Source organism: Xenopus laevis, chromosome 3L, assembly GCF_017654675.1.
Source record: "Xenopus laevis strain J_2021 chromosome 3L, Xenopus_laevis_v10.1, whole genome shotgun sequence".
NCBI lineage: Eukaryota > Metazoa > Chordata > Amphibia > Anura > Pipidae > Xenopus > Xenopus laevis.
The window spans coordinates 138,758,756-138,778,744 of NC_054375.1; the positions used below are offsets into that span (position 1 = coordinate 138,758,756).

The following is a 19,989-nucleotide window of genomic DNA, read 5'->3' on the forward strand; positions in this document are numbered from 1 at the left end:
TTAAGGAAATAATTTTTATTTTAAAAAAGGTATAACAAAGAAAAAAATAGGCATCAAAAGGAAATGGTTGGTTGGACTATTCCTTCCTCCAAGACTCATCCCACTAGCCACCTGTTATGGATCAGAGATGGTTGTTATCTTCAGATCTCTAAATGTTTTTTCTTTACTGAGAATCCCATTTTGTAAGGCACTAACCCTGGTGGTCTAGCGGCAGCGGGGTCCACGCCGCGTTGCTCCCTGCTCCATGCTGGTTCCAGTTCCCTAGGGCAATTCATAAAGGCGCAGGCGTGCTGACGTGATTGCGCCAGCGTGCATTGGCGCGGAAATTCAAATGTATAAAAGGGGATTTTTAGTATTAGCTCATTGCCCGTTGTAGGTTCAATTAGCTTGTTCCTGGGAGCTTATTGTTGTGAATCCTGATTGATCCTTCGTGTTTGACCCATACCTGCTTGCTTACTACGCTGATCTCTCCAATCCTGACCTTTGCCAGAATCTCTACTACTCTCATGCTGAATCCTTCCGATTGATAACCTGGTTTATACCCTTGTCTGCCTGTCGATTCCTACTGCTGGTCTGGCCTGCCTGTTCCTGGTGGCTTCCTATCTTCCAGCATCCTTGTAAAGAGTCGTGCCCCATTGCCTGCCAGAACTTACGCCTTACACCTCTCGTTAAGTCCAGGTGGCATCTGAGTAAGCTGAGGGCTCCTTCCGAGGCCAAAGGCGGTCACTTAACTGGTGAAGTACGAGCTGAGACCAGGGTGCCTGGCATCTGTTCTGGTGTTGGGTGCTGACCGTGACACATTTCCAGTATAATTTGCCTAGAACTGAAAAACAGAAAGCTTTTAGCACTAATATATATATATATATATATATATATATATATATATATAGTCCATTAGGCTTAAATGAATCATTTTCATTATGTATTCAAAATGATGTCTCCTATACTCAGATGTAATACCAAAAGTTATACCCAGTGTCCTAGTGTTAAATCTGTGTTATATTGCCTACAATCTTAATTTGTATGTTCTCACGTAATACCTTCCTATAATTATAAGGTAGTTGAATATTTTACTGTTCTGGATACGATTAAAACTTATTGGCTTACAAATGTCTGTAACCTTGTTCTAAGTTAAGAGGAACTGCTTAGATTTGGGTTGAGCGTTACAACTAATAGCCATTTCCAAGGCTGAGGCGAGTGCTGGTGGCATAACTACTTGCCTGGGTGCAATTGCAACCCCCTCATCCCCTTGGGGCCAGTGTTAAACTTATCAGGGGGTTGGACACCTATTTTGTCCAATCTACAAGACATTCCCATGGGGAAGAGAGACTGAAGTAGCAAATACCCACCCATGGCATACTTATATAAATAAACACAGCCCAAAAACATTATGTACTCAGATTATATGCCTGAGGTTATATTATTCTTTAGACATTCATCAGTATCAAAGTTTCTGTCCCTTGACTTGCACTTACCTGTTTATATATAAGTTCAAATCCTCCCACATTACAGTTAGGGTCATCCTTGTAATCAATCACCACACGTAGAATGTCCTCTACCATTGGTGGAACAATTTTCTTCATTACTGGCGTGTCTTTGGTTATGTCAGGTTTGTATTGTATCTCAAGTAGCCAGGGCTGGAAGTTTTCTCCAAACAGAAAATCTGAACCAAAAAGGTCATAACTGTTTTTCTTGTACTTCACATTTTCCCGAGTGGCCTTCATTGAATGAATGAGGGCTTTCTTCATCCCTGGTATAATGATTGAATCCCAGACTTGCTCTTTTCCGATTGTACAAAGATACTCTTTGAATTCGTCACTGTGCCACATGTTTTCTTCAGGCAGGTTGGGGTGACGATTTGGTGCATTCTTTAATTTTCTCTGTATGCTGTTATTACATACATGGATGGCGCTGGAAGGATAAAACAATACAATTGTCAGGTTTATGTGCCTGATCCATCACTAGTAATCCAGTGTCGGTATCCAGTGAGTCACTAAATATTCTAATCTTGCCTTAGCCATTCATTAGATTTAGCAAGCTGACTACCATAGTTAGAGCAAAATTACAGAGCCCTGTAACCAATGCAACTGCTACAGAATCAGAGGTTAGAAGAACAGGGCCTTTAGCATATTCATCCACTTCACAGATGTAAAGGAAACAAGCAAATCAATTTCATGCCATAAAGTGATTTATCCCAAACATTATCGTATACACCGTGGATTAAACCTATAAATTACCTTTAAGTTACTAGCAACAATGGTACAATTGTCCAAGGTGTTTTATAATGTAATTCTTACTTTTTAAATTAAAAAAGGTTTTATGATATTTATACCAGTTTGTAACATGCTAAAATAAGGCAGAGAGTAGTCTTATTTCTGTTTGTACATGAGCCTCTGAGAGTACAAAGCAGTGAAGTCATATCAACATCACGTCATTACTGTATAACAAATAAATAGAATGCAAGATTTTGCACCCTCTACTTACGTATCTAATCTCTCCAGCGTGAAGGGCTGAGATGAGAAACGGAGGAAACTGTGCTTATAGAACCAGATAGTTAAGGGGTGCCAGTCCGTTATGAGGAAATGCTGACGGAGATCAAATTTGGTTCCATATACAAGAAGTGGCCTCTCTATGTACTTTTGAACCACCCATTTCCATCCCAAGGAACATATGTCTTTCAGATCATTTCTGCAACGTATCCCTGTAATAACATGTAAAACATGAATCAATCTCTGTTTAAATCAATATTGTAGTAAACCATTCTGTAACACCTGAAGCAACAAAATCAGCATGCGTTGGACCAATAACTAAGGTTGCTCCTTTGAAACCATATTGGTCCTACATCTCACACATCTAATTAGGAATTCATTTATATATATTCTGTATTATTGCACAGAAATAACCATAATCATAACTGTGAATTGGCCATGAAGAATGGGAATTTATTATGTGCCAAAATGTATGAGATGAGATGAAAACCTCATGGATCCTCCCAAAACCTCACTGGCGGTGAGGTTCCTCACCCTTCTATGGATCATATAGAAATAGCTATTACTATATAAGCCCTTGCATGATCTTCTGCATTAGTTACTGTATGTGAGTCATTTAATGTCCTGTGGGGGCACCCACCAGTAACCTGAACTTTTGTTTCCCCCCTAAACAACAATTGAGTACCCATTTCACAGATTCTCTTACCTCTTCCTCTAGATAGAGCTCTTGGTTTTGAAATCCAGATGTTTTTTTCTCCATCTATATCTAGTTGTGGGTTCACTCTTCTCAGCTTACATAACAATTGGTGGCAGTAATCAACATACTTGTCTGAATTCTGTATGTGCGCACCATGACTGTAACAATACAAGGGCAGGGATGAGAGACAGTTATACATAATACACTTCACACTATTGCAATACAATGTTTATGGAGAATATTATAATGTATACCAATAAGTTTATTATTTACGATAAATATCTGTTCTATGTGATTTGTTTTAGGCCCTTGTATTCATAGATTTTATGGTTTTAAGACTTGCTAAATAACTAAAAAATCATGGATTAAGTAACTATAAGAAAAATTAATGAATTTGTGCAAAAACTATGATTCGACGAACATTCTATGAACATTCATAAATCACCCCATAGAGTGTTCACTGTCATTGTTTTCCTATAATCAGGACAATTTCTTTCTAAATCTAAATTGTTATGAATGGTTTCATCTGACATTACTTACTGCATAACCCGATAGTAGTCACTTATGAAATGTTTTCTATCAACTATCCCGGCACATATTATGTCGTCTTCATCCTCATGTGTCAAGTCGTACAGATGAAACTGGCAAGCCACAAGGGCTGTTACTATAATATCTTCTGGAACAATTCTTGCAGGGCCATGATTGTTTATTTTAGCATCTACAGAAAAGAACATAACAGGAGGAGATTAATAAGAAGTGAGAACAATAAACAAATATAGTTGGTTGGAAAACCATGAGATGCCAGTGACTCCATTTCAAGTCTAATCTTACAGTGTAAAAATGAACAAGGTGTTATTGTCCAATTATAGTCACTGCAAAGAAGGGGTCTTGTTTAAATACTACAAGTAACTAATTTTCTGTTATCAGAGTAGCTGTAGCTATACCAGGTGCCGCTGCTTTTCCCTTACCTGACATGCAAAAAGCCGTTTTTTCTTTCTTTTCTTTCCGGCTGGGAATAACTTCATCTTGCAAAGACTTCCCATTGGTTCTCAAAACCCATTTTAGGATACCACAAGCCGCAGTCATGGTAAAGTCATCTAAATAAAGGTACATTTTTTTGTTAGAATACTCTATTTAACCAAAAGATGACACTAACAATAACTGTGAGAACAAACAGGGCAAATATTTAGTTTCTAAAGAAAGATGGAACTTTGAATTATATTTCTAAGCAGGTGATACTATGGATTTATTTTCCTTTACATATTAATGTATATAGGCACAATTTATAGTAGATACAGAGAGTTGTCGTTAACATGCACTATAATATACTTATGGTAACTTGTAATAGTCATTACATTAGAGCACATTGTATTTAGGGTGGAACATTATTTCATATGAACAGCTATATAGAACCAGTGATTTCAGAATCCCTCTTAAACATTCTAATGACTAGGTGATAAGTGAGAGACATCAAGGAGAGGGACTAGTCATGGCCTGGTCAGTGTTCTATATTGGAATGTGTGCTCTGTTGCCTTTTCAAATGTTATATAAATACATTTGTGTAAAAGCTAAACCATAATAACTATTCCATGAAAAAAATGCAATATATAAAATAACCTTAGTGTTAAACCAGGGGCCCCATCCATTTTTTACCCATGAGCCACATTCACATAAAACAAGAGTTTTGGAGCAATGCAAACATGATAAAAGTCCCTGGAGGTGCCAAATAAGTGATGTGATTTAGTAGCCCCTACGTGGCCTGACAACATACAGGATCCTCTACATGGCAGTACACCTAGTTTATATGCAATTTAAATTTGCCTCCAAGCCTGGAATTTAAAAATAAGTGCCTGTTTCTAGGCCAACGAGAGAAACATCCAAAGAGTTGGTGAGCAACTGGTTGCTCATAAGCCACTGGTTGTAGATCACTAAGTTAAATAATACTTTGGTTTTGAAGGATATAAAGCCCAGATTTAAGATACTATACCCAAGACATAATGATATGATACAGTATTTTATGCACACTTACCAATGAATGCTTGTTTTTCATTTTTCTCACTAAACATGTAGCAACGAGGGAAGAAAGTGTGTGGATTTGCATCACACGACAAACACCATTGCCTTAATAGATTGCACAGACCACTCTAGAATACAAAGAACATATTTAGTTATGCATTTTATAAATATAAGTCAAAAAAGATTATAGCAAATAAATATACGAAAAATTCTAGGAATTGGAATGCAACAACATCTAGAGAGCCACTGATTGGCCACATTTCTGGCTTCTATATTCCCACCAGGTCACCTGTGTCCAAAGAAGTTACATTGTGAGTATGACCAGTGACAAGAGGCATCATATCATAGCCTTGTTTTCTCTTGGAAACCCTATGTAAAATAATTTCCACTTGCATTTACTGGAAACCGTCTTTGACTTGGAAATAATGGGTTCCAATCATGTTAACTAGAAGCCATATGATTCAGATGAAAGAAGCAGTCCTGCACAGGCAGACTGTAAACATGCAAATATCAAAATGCAATGCACCAGTATTTATTAATGGGCCAATGTGGAGCTATTTGGGCCTTTACACTGGTTAAATACTGGGGCCTCCAGTTCAGACATGGATCAAATCATCTAAAACAAGTTGCTTTTTATTTTTTGTTGGGCTATTATAATAAAACTGAAAATTTCACTGAGAATGTGGGGTTGAATTACGAATACATTTACAAATAGTATTTAATAAGCAATTCATTTTGATCAGTCTACTGCAAGAAATGAAAGATCTAATTGGTTGCTATGGGTCATTGTAAGTCACTGCAGTTGGCTCACCTTGCTTGTGGCGTCCACACCGTAAAAGTGATTGGTTATCTGATCCTCTTTCAGAAGATGGAGTTCAATTCTTTGGCGTGTCAGGATGAGGTTGGGTTGTATGTCATAACGACTTATAATCTAAAAAAGAAAAATAAATACAAAGTTTTTTCATGGAAGGCAAGTACACTCAAATGATTAGTAAACTTCTGGAGCATTATATTACTTCTTTTACCACAGAAGAAATAACAACTGGCCTAGTAACTGCTAGTTATGCTGCTGCCATACTCTGTAATTAAGTTGCACTAAGTACTGTAGCTTGCTAACTTGCTTGGCTCCTCTCCACCAGTCACATCATGCACTTTAACTGAATAGTAAATGTAGTGCATTTATATTTATGTTCATAGAAAGAAATATGTTTAGCTATAGGAAAGGGCAAGTCATTGTACACTGTTCTGGGTTGAACAATGACAATGGTGTGATAAAAGAAAGCATATAATAGTAAACATTAACAATATTTATCTTAATGCTCAATTAAATTGGCCATATCCATGAGTGGTTAGATTAAGATTACCCAAACATTTCTTACATAGATCTTTGTATTGTACAAACATAGATATGGATTTACCTCATGTCCATATGTTGGGTCACAAAATATAGTTTTCTTGGGACCAGCATCTATCAAGAGAAAAACATTGCATTAGTATCATTATCGCAGTTTATTAGATTGCTCAGAAATGTTCCACTAGTAGCAGATTCTGCCCATATTTCCCAGGCACATTAGGGAATATAATATTATCTCTATAATATTAAGGCTTAAGACTAGAGTACTCAACTGTGTAACAAAACCATGTTTTTTGGTGTCAGGTGCCTACAGAAAAAGTATTCCTTATAAATTCTGGCCTACGGATGTGTTTACGTGGAATATTTTCAGATCAGAAAGTCACTGGAAGATAAAGTTGGAAGCAACTTTCATGCAATTGTCGCCTATTCCATGAGGTTTTATCCAACTCTACTTCATCAACTTTGTGCTCATGAAACCCCAGGGCAGACATTTATATGCTAGCATGTGGGGAGCACTAGGTTCATTTTTATCATTAGCAATTCAATATCTTTAAAATCCTTGAAGAGATTTGTTTTTTTTAAGCAGACTTACTGAAGGTGGGGGCGATTTTCTTCACCCATCCTCTACTTAATAGGCCTCTCTCGAAGTCATTGGATCCTTTAAAGTCAGTCCAGAAAACGTTCTTTTTCTGTGGGATATTTAAAGAGAAACGCATTAGAGATTCCAAATACAGTAATTTCTTAAAGGTGGCTTATACAGAATAAATTGCTTGCATGGGATCATGTTTCTTCTGTGTGATATTAGGGACCTTAAGGTATATAAAAGAAACAAATTCATAAGTCTTGGGGTTTGGAAATAGCTGTAGTGGAAGAACATAATAGTTTGTTATACAACCAATACTAACTGTGTACTTGTTGCATATTGGGCAGATATCAGGGATAAATGTAACAATGCTCTTCACATCTACCTATTTCCTTATGAGTTGGCTATCAGCATATCTACTCACAGCAATACACTGGTACCAATGTAAAATGTTTTTTAATATTGTCATTTGTAAAAATGGCCATTACAGGTATATTCAGAATTTCTATGTTACTTTAGTGGATTGTGTCTATCTTAGACCCAGGTGCCTCCTTCCAGCCAATCATGGCTCTCACAACAGGACACATGAAGAGCAGAATGTGGCTTATCTGTTATTCACTCCTAGTGTTCTTTAACTTTTCTATGTAAAGTCATTATAGCCTTGGGGAAGTCAGGCACCAAACTAAGATCATTTACATTGTAGGAGATGGACTCTCTGTGCAATGTCATTTTTAGGTTTTTTTCTCCTAATATACTTATATTCACAACATAGGCTAAAAGAATTCCTGGTGCTGGTACATTACTTACCGCAACTGCTGTTTTAACCTGATCTTCGAAGCATCTCTTCTGTCTGGATACACATTCGTCACAGTACAATTTATCCCGTTCAGGTGAAACTGCATGTGCAAAAGAGATATAACATACATATATTATATTATCATGAGTGATGAATAATGATATAATATTTTAACAAACCACAAAGAGTACAAAATGAAGATGGCAATTTACTACAAAATTCCCAGGACTGGAGAAATTCAGAATAAAACCATAAACCTATTTTATGAAGCCACATGATAACACAAGACAGTTCTTTGAAATAATCTTGTAGAACATCATGTACTAGGACATATACAGGGGCAAATCTATTTAGGAAAGTGTTAACAAATAACAACAAATTTTCACAGTTGATAAAGGTGAAGATTAGAAGATGAACACATTTATTCATCTAAATCATGTTCTGCCACTAATATGAAAGAAGTGTTGGACTATAAGGTTAAAGATGGGACATGGAGTAGTAACAAGTACCAACTAGTTCATTTCTAGTAACAGGTAGAAAGTGTTCAGCCAATCAGAAGATAGCATTTAAGCATTTAACTAATTACCATTAGGCTTCTTAGCAGTTTTTCTTGTACTATTAGATTTGTTAGCCGCCTTTCTTTTCCTATGAGCTTTAGTAGTAGTTTCTCTTTTCTTCTTAGCTTCAACAGTTGTTTCTCTTTCGCTATTAACTTCATTAGTTGTTTCTCTTTCACTATTAGCTTCAACAGTTGTTTCTCTTTCGCTATTAACTTCATTACTGGTTTCTATTTCACTATTAGCTTCAACAGTTGTTTCTCTTTCGCTATTAACTTCATTAGTTGTTTCTATTTCACTATTAGCTTCAACAGTTGTTTCTCTTTCGCTATTAACTTCATTACTCGTTTCTATTTCACTATTAGCTTCAACAGTTGTTTCTCTTTCGCTATTAACTTCATTACTCGTTTCTCTTTCACTATTAGCTTCAATAGTTGTTTCTCTTTCACTGTTTACTTCATAACTCGTTTCTCTTTCACTATTAGCTTCAATAGGTTGTTTTTCTAGTGATTCCTGTTTGATCTGTTAAGATAAAATATTGCAAGAATAAGAGATTCACAAAAGTCAGGTAAAAGTGTAAAGTAAATGCTACAGTTCCACACGTTAGGCCCATAACCCACTGGTGCAATGTGGAAATGTATCTAATTTGATAGGAAAACCCAAAAATTCATGAGCAACCAATGTCCTCTCTTGTATAACTGTGTATATACAGGTATGGGACTGGTTATCCACAATGCTCGGGACCTTGAGTTTTCTGGATAACAGATCTTACTGTAATTTGGATCTTCATACCTTTAGTCTACTAGAAAATTGTGTAAACATTAAATGAACCCAATAGGCTGGTATTTCTTCTTAGTTGGGATCAAGTACATGGAACTAATTTATTATTGCAGAAAAAAAGGTAATTTTTTTAAAAAAAATTTGGAATTATTTGGATAAAATGTAGTTTAGGGAGATGGCCTCTCTATAATTTGGAGCTTTCCGGATAACGGTTTTCCAGATAACAGATCCAGCACCTATATATATATATATATATATATATGTAAATAAGGTATTTTTGGCAGCAATACTACATGTGCCTTTTTTATAAAGCAGCAGTGTAGAAGTTTAATATATATATATACACACTTTTTTATTTTTAAACAAGAAGAGGTAAAAAGGAGGAAAAGGGATTTGGTCTGCACTGAAGATACTTTAAAAACTCCACATGCACCTTAAACGTCCATTATATATTAGGTCAGTATGTAGGAAAATTGCTAAAGTAAATCTGTACTATGAAAGGAAAGGCAGTCTGAAGAATAAAAGAATGTTCTGTTTTAATTTACAAATATCTCCTGCCTACCTCAATTTCTTCAACAGCATTGTCATTAGGTTTCTGATAAAGAACGAAAATATATATTATCAGTTTATAGTTAAACGCTTCATTTGACAGTAAAGAATCTGCTAATACTGGGTATTTAAACATAGCTCTTTGCCAAATTATCCCTATTAATATGGGCCAGGTGTAGTGATGGGTGAATTTATTCGGCAGGCGCAAATTCGCGGTGAATTTGCGCGATTCGCCGCGGGCGAATAAATTTGCGAAACGCCCGTGAAAATTTGGGGTAAATATTCGCCGGCATCACCAATTTTTCTTCTAAAAAACGGACGCCGGCGTCAAAAACGAGATGCCGGCGTCGGTTCGCTAATTTTTCGCCGTTTCGCGAATTTCGCAAATTTTTCGGCGAAGCAAAACAGCGCAAATTCGCCCATCACTAGCCAGGTGTAGAAAAATGGAGTGTAGAAAAATTTAATTAATAACAGTCAGAGGCAGGACTAGACCTCCCCAGGCCAGAAAAACCTATTTGTAGGACCCTTTACAGCCCATGATTTCCATATACCCAACATGTACTGTATACATCTGGCAGCACAAGTCAAAGGAGAGGTATCACTAAATCGTAACAGACCTGAAATGCTACACATTGGTATACACTGAACATACATATCAACTGTAGCATATTAAAGTATGTTCATGTACCTACATTCTCCACAATATGTGGCCCAATATGGAGTGGGTGCCAACTGACAAATACCTGAATCCAAATTTTATATAGACTTTTATTTTTAATTATTCATGAATAAACAATATGACTTATTTACTAACACTAGGGAAATCTGCACCTGTGGCCACAAAAAATAGCAGCCAGTCAGTGACTATATTTGTTCTGCCAGCTACAAGTACAACAATGAAGCAAAAACTCTATTGGATACGGCCCAGGCAAATATTTGTGAAATTCTGATAAATTCTCACTGCAGATTTTACAACTTTTGAGACTTTTTATTGGTGAGCTGATTCTTATAACTTGACAACATATTACATTTAATTATATTAAATATATTATATATATTATTTGAAATCTTACCTTTTTACGAAATGGAAAGCAATAAGAAATACATTTCCAAAGTCTTTTCGTTAAAGTGTTCATTGTAGAATGTAGATGTTATTTGATTTTCTTATTTGATTTTGTTATTTGATTTTCTATAAAGGAAGAAAAAAATATATATATGTTATACTATATATATATAATAATATACAAGAGCCATAAATATCCTGTAAATTATATCCTTATAAATAAAAGTTATAAACGGTGAGTAGTGATGTCATTTTTGTCACACAACTCACTAAAACGTGTGTATTATAATAAATAAAGTACCTCTTGTTGGAAAATATGAGAATATTAGAAGTTACCACTGAGTTCCATGAACTGTATAAAAGCACTTGGCCTTCGACCTTATATGGTCATTGAATTGATGTTATTGTTGCAATCAGAGCTTAGTGATGTCATTGTTGTAATCAGAGTTTAGTGATGTTATTTCTGTCATGACTCACACAAACTGTATTATTACTGTATATATTATGATAAATAAATATCCCCTGTTGCAAAATATGATGATATTAGAACTCACTTCAGACTTCCATGGCCTGAACTCCTCGCTAACTTATAATATCCTTATATTTTACAAGGGGTACTTTATTCACTATATATACTCACTATATATACAACTCTGTTTCTCTTATGTATTTATTTATATATTTCTATCCTTAATATCAGTGTTAGTAATTTTAATATACCTCACTCTCTGCCTCTGATACTTACCTCAGTTGGCTGGAAAATCAAATGACAACTTGGATCCTGTTTCCTGTACTACATGTACAGAAAGCTTAGGGTCCATTATGACATCACTATGGAAGCACTCAGCCTTTGACCTTATATGGTCATTGAATTGATTTCATTGTTTTAATCAGAGCTTAGTGATGTCATTGTTGTAATCAGAGCTTAGTGATGTTATTTCTCTCATGACTCGTAATAAATAAAGTATCCCCTGTTGCAAAATATGAAGATATTAGAACTCACTTCAGAGTTCCATGGCCTGAATGCCTCGCTAACTTATAATATCCTTATATTTTACATGGGGTACTTTATTCACTATACAAGGGGTACTTTATCCACTATATATACACCTCTCTCTCTTATTTATTTATATATTTCTATCCTTAATATAAGTTTTAGTAGTTTTAATATACCACACCCTCTGCCTCTGATACTTACCTCAGCTGGCTGGAAAATCAAATGACAACTTGGATCCTGTTTCCTGTGCTACATGTACAGAAAGCTTAGGGTCCATTATGACATCACAATGTCATATGATGACATCACAATGGCAACCATTGTGAGGTCATTACATTGTGATGACCTCACAATGGTAACCCATGGCAACCATTGTGATGACCTCACAATGGTAACCCATTGCAACCATTGTGATGACCTCACAATGGTAACCCATGGCAACCATTATGATGACCTCACAATGGTAATCCATGGCAACCATTGTGATGACCTAATGGTGGTAACCAATGCAACCATTGTGATGACCTCACAAAGTCTTAAGTCTATTTTGTTGTTATTTTTTGCAGTTGTTTTGAATGAAACAGATTATGCACTTTTGTGAATAAACACAATAGAACCTTAAGGTCCAGAAATATAGTCTTTGATGAGGTGTCAAAGATTCTCCATTGTATGTTACTAGCTTTTCCATGAAATAAGATCCTGATTTAAGAGATTTCTAAGAAATACATATAACACCGCCTGTACTGTATTTCACGGAATCGTCGCTTTGTAACATTTTTAAACGCAATGAAATCTATAGATAGCATTATCTTTGTTCTAATATACACATACTGTAAATTACTCATGCTCAATGGAGCACATGGGAATTAAATATATCAACAAATTAGTGATTAGATTTTTCTAGCCAACTACAGGTAGAACATGAAAACAAAACTTTAATGGTTGCCATGGGTTACTGCTAGGGATTCCACCTTTTACCAGTCAGGAGGCACTGGGATGCTGGAGGTGGGTAATGACATAGAATTCAGCAGATCAATGATGTAATGGGGCAAACATCACAGCAGACATGCGGTAAAATGAGAATATATATTTGGGGTGGATCAGGGATTAGGTAGGCAGGCAAGGGTAAAATGTATAGAAATGTATTAACAAGTACATTGTTGTTAAATTTGAAATTCAAGCCCCTTTTTAGTTAGGCTACTGAAATACCAGCCAGGTGCCAACCCTAGTTACAGCCCAGGTGCAAATTTGCCCATTGAGTTCAAATCATTTATAGTCCAGTTTGTGTGCAAGAGGTGCAGGGACATTAACAATTCCAATGGAAGCCAGCATTGTTTTGCAGTTATATGTGTAAATATCTAAAGGGTCAGTTGGAATGTAGACTTCCAGATATCTGAGTTATCACCCAATTAACTTCAAGTGAGGGGGGAAGAAACGCTGGAAGCACTTCTGATTTGTTCATATTGATTGTATAGTTGAAGGGAGCTTTCTAGGAGAAATAGTCATTGGCCTAGAGGTTAAATGATCAGCCTTGAGGTGGGATCTCATATTAGAGACACTGGTTTGATTCCCTGTTACAACTCCTTAGACCAGTAACTCAATCTCCTGGTGTCCCGGCTTACTTTGTGCACCTATAATGGCTGCATTGTTTGCTGTGAAAAGTGCTATAATATCCTCCTTATTTCTCCACAATAAAGTAATTATGTCTTCTCTTCTCCTGAATATTCAGTCCACTCGTACCAAGTGGAATCTTTTCAGGTCATCCATTATACAGGTCTATCAGTAAGTGTGCCGAAAACACCAAGAGACCTATTTACTAACATTCAGATTTTTTTTATTTACTAATCATATTTTTTTTTCTAAATATTTGAGTTTTTAAAATTTCTCTTATACTCTACTGAGATTTATGAAGTGTAAAAACCATGAAAAACTCTGATACAAAACTTCTCCAAGTAAAAGCAGTCAAGGTCCTATAGAAGTGAATGGGAGCTGTGCTGATCCTATTGAACTTTCGTTTTTTGAGCCATTCAGACTTTAGAGGTTTTCTGAAATTTTTTGCTATTAATCTTCTGAAAAACTAAAAATTGTTAGAGGCTTTAGAAGTATTCATATTTTTTCTGCACTTTTCTCCATTCATACTTTTTATATTCAGATCTTTTAATAATGTTCATGGCATTCATAAATTTTAGAGAAATAGGGGGATCATTTTGTAATGGATCAGCATCATAATATAACTTAAATACTTAATATTAAGCTTTTGGGCACCACTGCAGTCCCTTTCAGTTGAAGTTATTTAAAAGTCCCTTATACTTCTGCCACCTCAGCAGTCATTGGTAGTGATGGGCGAACTTCTCCTGGCAAAAAAATTGGCGAAATCTGAGATTTCATGGAAAAAATCGTGAAATTCGGTCATTTTCACAAAAAAATCTTGATATTTGGAAGTTTTCACTCAAAAATCGTGAAATTTGAAGGGTTTCACTAAAAAAAATCGTGAAATTTGAAGATTTTCACAAAAAAATCATGAAAATCTGACATTTTCATTAAAAAAACTGTGAAAATCGGAAATTGATGCAGACGGCGCAACCCGGAAATTCACCACAAATTCATGCCAGGCGAATGTATTCGCCCATCACTAGTCATTGGGTCCATTGTCTCCATTGTCAACATTGGGACAGAGTTTGCTCAGGTATTTACCTGCTTTTTTGGCACATGGTTAAAAAAATCTTGTTCTACTAAGATAATTGAATTATGCATATTATTTTTGGGAAATTCAAACATACTTTTATTATTAACAGATGGGATCCATAAGCTTCATGATGGTAGGGCGCTCGTTTAGTTGACCTTTTAACTAATTGCAATTTTAATAAAAGGGATTTGTTTTATTATTTATGCTGCAGATGACCCTGTAACAGCTATGGGCCACAAGTGCATTTCGATATATTTGCAAAAATATACATCTGTATGAAGCTTTGGGACCCTAAAAAGATTTTACTGTATGGCTTACTGTCTTTCAACTTGCCATTGATTATTGCAGAAAATGAAGTGCATGTTGAGTTAGTTTATTACTTATTATGGGTGAATTTATTTGGCAGACGCAAATTCACAGCGAATTTCAATGATTCGAAGCAGGTAAATAAATTCCCAGCAATTAAACCAATGCCATTAACTTTATTGTGCATCGGAATTGTCGCCAGTGTCAAAATTCATGATTCGTGGATTTTTCGATGTTTCGCAAGAAATTTGCACATTTTTCGGCAAATTGAAACAGGACAAATTAGCCTATCACTATTTATTTGCAGTGTTTGCAGCAATAAGAAGCTGAGCTACATAGACACACTCATATATATTCATTTTTAACACAAAGATTTAACAATAAAAAATATATGAATTCATAACTTTTGGATTTGGGCAAATACTGAAGCTCTTGGCATGATAATTAGAATGAATCTGAACTGATTCCAAACCCTCATTTGTATATTGGAATCTGAACAAACTCCTTAAAAAATTGCATAATCTGGAACAAAAATTGTTGTCCCAGTTTTACAGTGCTTTGAAGTCACATTTGGATTCACTGAGGCAGAGCACTAAGTATGATATAGCTCGACCCTTAACAAATCAGCCCCATAGCGTGTATGTAGGAAATATATATTTTTATGAATGAAATCTAACAATGGTTAAAAATAAAAAGAAATGATAAATCTTGTTTTTAATTTTACATCTGCCCATATTTCGGACACCCCTGAAAAATATCAACTTAATTTGGTAAAATGAGAGTATTTTTATCCCTCCTACAATTAACAAGGCAAATCCATAAGCATGGGTAGACAGCGAAGCCATTGGAGAAGAAGGAAACTAGGTTCAGATTAGCCATTTTAGAGAGGTATTCTAGGGGGTCACAAATCATTCTCATATTGAGATTTGCAGTTTTTTCAAGTATCTCTTTATGTTGCTCCCCCATGATCCCCTTCAGGACATGGAGATCTCAATCTCCAGTAGATCTTCAGTTGGTAGCCAGTTGATCACATGAGCAAAAAAACAATAAAAAATAAGGTAAAAGTAGCTAAATGTTTTCTAAGTGGCATTATAATAGCACCTTGAAAATGTTATTGCAGTCGTATAACCTTATGGAAAAGGATAATAAAAGTAGTGTCAGCTTCAGTAAGGGCTGGGCAGCCATCAGAGAAGAACAGGTCTACAAACACAGGTTGCCACCATCTTGTCTGGGGCCCTGATCATCAATGTTTATATGGTTCAGTATGTCGCTTTTATGTCACAAATTTACTTGCACTCAGCCTCCAGAGAAAAGAAGGATTCTAAAAGCAGCCCACGTGTAATTATAGCACTCACTAGTGATTTCACTGTAAATGTGCAAACACCAACATTTTTATGTAATAATTGCTGTAATATGCTTAAAACCCAACACTTCCCAAAGACAATTATAACAAGCACTTTGCTCCTAATATTTCCATCGTTCTATACCACAATAATCATTGTGATCACACAGTCCTGTATACAACAGTTCTAAAGTATAGCATTGGGATTCCTATTACTGAGGATCAGTTTCTTGATTCAGCATATTATTCTCAACAACAGTTGTCCCTGGGACAGTGTTGCCTTAAATCTGTTTCAAATGACAAACCATACATTTGCTCCACAATTAAGCAATACAGTTTAATATGAAGAATTTCCATGTCTGTTTAGTAATGAAGATGATTTAATTTTAATTTGAGAACAGAGTAATAAGACAAGCAATAGCCTACCTAACTGAAAATTCTACCTTTCAATTTGTACATTTCTTTATTTTTGGTGTAAACATGGGAGAAGAAATTAATCTTTGGAATAATTAAGATTGAAACCAAGACTGTTGCATTGCTTTTCTCAAATGCTTGCAAATTGTGCTTTGCTTGTTTTTGGCAAGTGGTACAAAATGTTTATACTTTATCCCAGATATCACATCACCCCCTTCCAGGGACGTTCCTGCCATGAGCAGAGGCAATCCGTGGGCTGCTGCCATCTGAGCACCTTGCCTCAGGCAGCAGTGACCAGTTATAAAGGACTGCAAAAAGCCGCCTACTGTATCTTTAAGAGCCGAATTTCCATTTTTTTAAACCGGAAATTCGGCTGTGCTAGTGCAGAAAGTGCAGTATGCGCTCATTGCACTAGCGATGCCGCCCCTTTTGACCCGCTCCGACGCTAAACTTTTAAGCGCGGAACTTGAGAGGGGGGCAGCATCGGGGTTGCTGACTCAGGCAGCAGCAGCCCACAGATCGCCCCAGCCCCCTTTACAAGTGTCCCACAGCATGATAGCCACTTGGAAGGTAGTAGGCAAAAGGAACAGATGCTACTCCGTGGAGTACATTTTTTTTTTTTTGAACCAACTATTTTCAAAGTCCTTCAACAGATAAAGCTGTACTTAGCGTTCCTTGCTGGGGCATCCAAATCCTCCCATCCATATAAACCATACGCCATTATGGAAATACATGTGGAGGGTGATGAACAGGAATCAGCTCTCACCTGCAACCGCAGGATAGAATATGCGAGATGCACGACAGCCCACAAAGGTGTATCCAGCCACAACTGCGGTCCAGTAGTGTGTGTAAGCACAATAAATTGCTTCCTAGCAGCTGCTAGAGGTAGTAAGCACCCCCGGATCAGGGACAGTGCAGACACATCCGCCTCCGGCAACTTTTCTACAAAATGGAGGCATTGATGAACATCTGGACCCGTCTTCCCCCAAGTGTTTCAAAGTGCTTCTCGCACCCAAAGAATGGAGACGCGGAAGTCTCGCACAACTGGGCTGATTGACACAGGCGCTGGCAAACGAGAGTACTCCGGAATGAACCCACAGCCAAATAATTTAGAGCAAAAAATGCAGCACTGTCTTCTCCTATTCGGTCCAGCAGCCTGCCATGAGGATTTAAAGAAACAGTACACACAGCAGCTCAGCCTTCAGAAAAATCTTTAACCCATGCCTTTGGGCACCAAAATGTAACTGTTTTTTTGGGCTATTTTAGATCCAAAGGGTTAATGTCTGCCAGCTATGGGAATAGAGCATGTGTACATTGGACTCTAACACACCAGGCTGGAGCCTGAGATGTAGAGCAACAGGAGCTTCTTGCAACAAAAATGTAACAGATTATTTGTCCAAGACAAATGGTCCACTGGTTTTGCACATAGCTTAACACCTGGATAGATACACCCTCAGGATCTCAGATTTGTAGCTGGCCTCATTCACAGGGTCCCTGCCCCTGGACTTTACTTTTTTAGAGGTACTGGTCCCTCTAGGACAGAATGGCTTTACTGGGCCTTGTTGCACCCAGGCTCCCTGGAAATATCCAGCTGGGTCAAACACCAGACGCCAAAGAGTATAATCCACCCCTTCTCTCTAACTATAAATTTGCTAGTGTAACCCTATGGAATTTTGCTCAATAGCAGTGCCACCACCTAGTGGGATCCAGGGATACACCTACCTACGATGGACCCCACTAAGAAACAAATAATACACACCAATGTAGTAAAACAGATACATTTCTGTAATTTGTATCTTTATACCTTAAGTCTACTAGAAAATCATGTAAACATTAAATAAACCCAATAGGCTGGTTTTGCCTCTGATAAGGATTAATTATATCTTAGTTAGGATCAAATACAAGGCACTGTTCTATTAATACAGAGAAAGAGGAAATCATTTTTTTTAAAAAAAATTTGGATTATTTGGATAAAAAGGAGTCTATGGGAGATGTGCTTTCTAGATAATAGATCTCCAGATAATGGGTCGCATACACGTGTGTGTGTATGTGTGTATATGTATTTGGAATGTAATAATTAAAAATCTGCCCTACCTGATCCAGCGCCCACCGTCCAGCATAATTTGTTTGCTAGTTCTGCTTTGTACCTGTGAAATATAAGTGTGTAAGTACGAGGTGTTACATTCTGTCAGTGTAGTCATATATTCTGAGAATAAGCAGAGCACCATAACGTGTTCTAAGAGAATTACAGCAGAACCCCCATTTTACATTTTTCAGGGGACCAGAAGGATCTAGGAAAATGTAAAATCAGGGAAATGTATTATGCATAATATATAGGTGGGACCACAAAACAACAATATAAAATGAAGGGGAAACTCAAAATCAGTTACTGTATTAGTAACTGGTGTGAGGAACAATTTGTGTGATTTAATGATATGGAAATGTATCAGGTTTGCAGACTCCCAATTATTTATTATTTCTTGGGAAATATTATTTCTTATCCTACAGACATCTATTGGATATTGGTTTCTCACAATTAAAAAAAGGAACTTTTGCAAAATAACAATTAGAGCCATAAAGATGATCAACCATGCAGAATGTCATTTGCTTTATTGGAATCCAACTGTCAGGAAGTTCAGAAAAATAACGGGCTGTGCAATATGGTTTGGTCACTTCTCTACTGGTGTAGAATTTACCTGAGCCTAAACAGGAAAATAAACAAGTCTTAGGGGTTATTTATCAAAGTCCAAAGTTATCTCAATATTTTCTACTACAAACTCCAATCAAATCCGCTTGGGTTTTTTACGCTTATTTATTATTACATTTTCCAGAAAATAAGCTTTGTGGGTAAAAATTTTATTTTTTTTTCGTTTTTTTTCATCCGGTTTTCATGAATTTTGCATTTTTTTCGGAATTTCCACTCAAAAATTCAGTGAACTTGCTGGTATTGCACGAAAACCAGCGCACATCAAAAAATCATTGGGACTTCTCCCATTGATTTTTATGCAACCCTCGGCAGGTCTGAGATTTTGGATTTTCAGATTCAGACTTTTTGTGTTTAATAAATTCAAAAGAATTTGTGATTTTATAACAAAAAAAATCATGAATTGTTCGTTATTTTTGCATTCGGAGTTTAGTAAATAACCCCCTTAGTGTAACAAACAAATCTTAGTATAAAAAGGCTACAGCACTATATAAATGCAGGGGAGATGTGTATATTTGTCTCTCCTCTGTGTTGTTTCTGTGCAAGGGGGGAGGAGTCCCCACCTCTGTGAGCTGACAGGAAGGAAGTGCTACACAGGACAGGGTTGTCAGGTTGGCGTGTTTCCAGCCAAATTGGGCTACTAATTTAAAGCCCAG

The 19,989-nt window shown here is 36.5% G+C and overlaps 1 protein-coding gene across 7 annotated transcripts in view; it reads right to left on the minus strand.

Annotated features, from left to right (window-relative positions):
* The window catches only part of LOC121401589 (tubulin monoglycylase TTLL3-like), a 28,470-nt gene continuing 8,481 nt past the window's right edge, over nucleotides 1-19,989 (minus strand). For 3 of the 7 annotated variants that reach the window (XM_041587032.1, XM_041587031.1, XM_041587034.1), the window contains 15 exons: nucleotides 18,724-18,776; nucleotides 10,895-11,010; nucleotides 9,835-9,867; nucleotides 8,522-9,014; nucleotides 7,947-8,035; nucleotides 7,149-7,245; nucleotides 6,621-6,670; nucleotides 6,014-6,133; nucleotides 5,216-5,330; nucleotides 4,155-4,283; nucleotides 3,727-3,904; nucleotides 3,196-3,344; nucleotides 2,485-2,701; nucleotides 1,476-1,911; nucleotides 724-817 (listed from right to left, as the gene is read on the minus strand). In XM_041587032.1, the coding sequence (XP_041442966.1) occupies nucleotides 728-817; nucleotides 1,476-1,911; nucleotides 2,485-2,701; nucleotides 3,196-3,344; nucleotides 3,727-3,904; nucleotides 4,155-4,283; nucleotides 5,216-5,330; nucleotides 6,014-6,133; nucleotides 6,621-6,670; nucleotides 7,149-7,245; nucleotides 7,947-8,035; nucleotides 8,522-9,014; nucleotides 9,835-9,867; nucleotides 10,895-10,957 (2,259 nt within the window). In that variant the 5' untranslated portion in view covers nucleotides 10,958-11,010; nucleotides 18,724-18,776 and the 3' untranslated portion in view covers nucleotides 724-727. Of the gene's footprint in view, nucleotides 180-723; nucleotides 824-1,475; nucleotides 1,912-2,484; nucleotides 2,702-3,195; nucleotides 3,345-3,726; nucleotides 3,905-4,154; nucleotides 4,284-5,215; nucleotides 5,331-6,013; nucleotides 6,134-6,620; nucleotides 6,671-7,148; nucleotides 7,246-7,946; nucleotides 8,036-8,521; nucleotides 9,015-9,834; nucleotides 9,868-10,894; nucleotides 11,011-18,723; nucleotides 18,777-19,989 lie in introns of those variants that run through there. The other 4 variants (XM_041587035.1, XM_041587037.1, XM_041587033.1 and 1 more) reach the window with 4 other exon arrangements.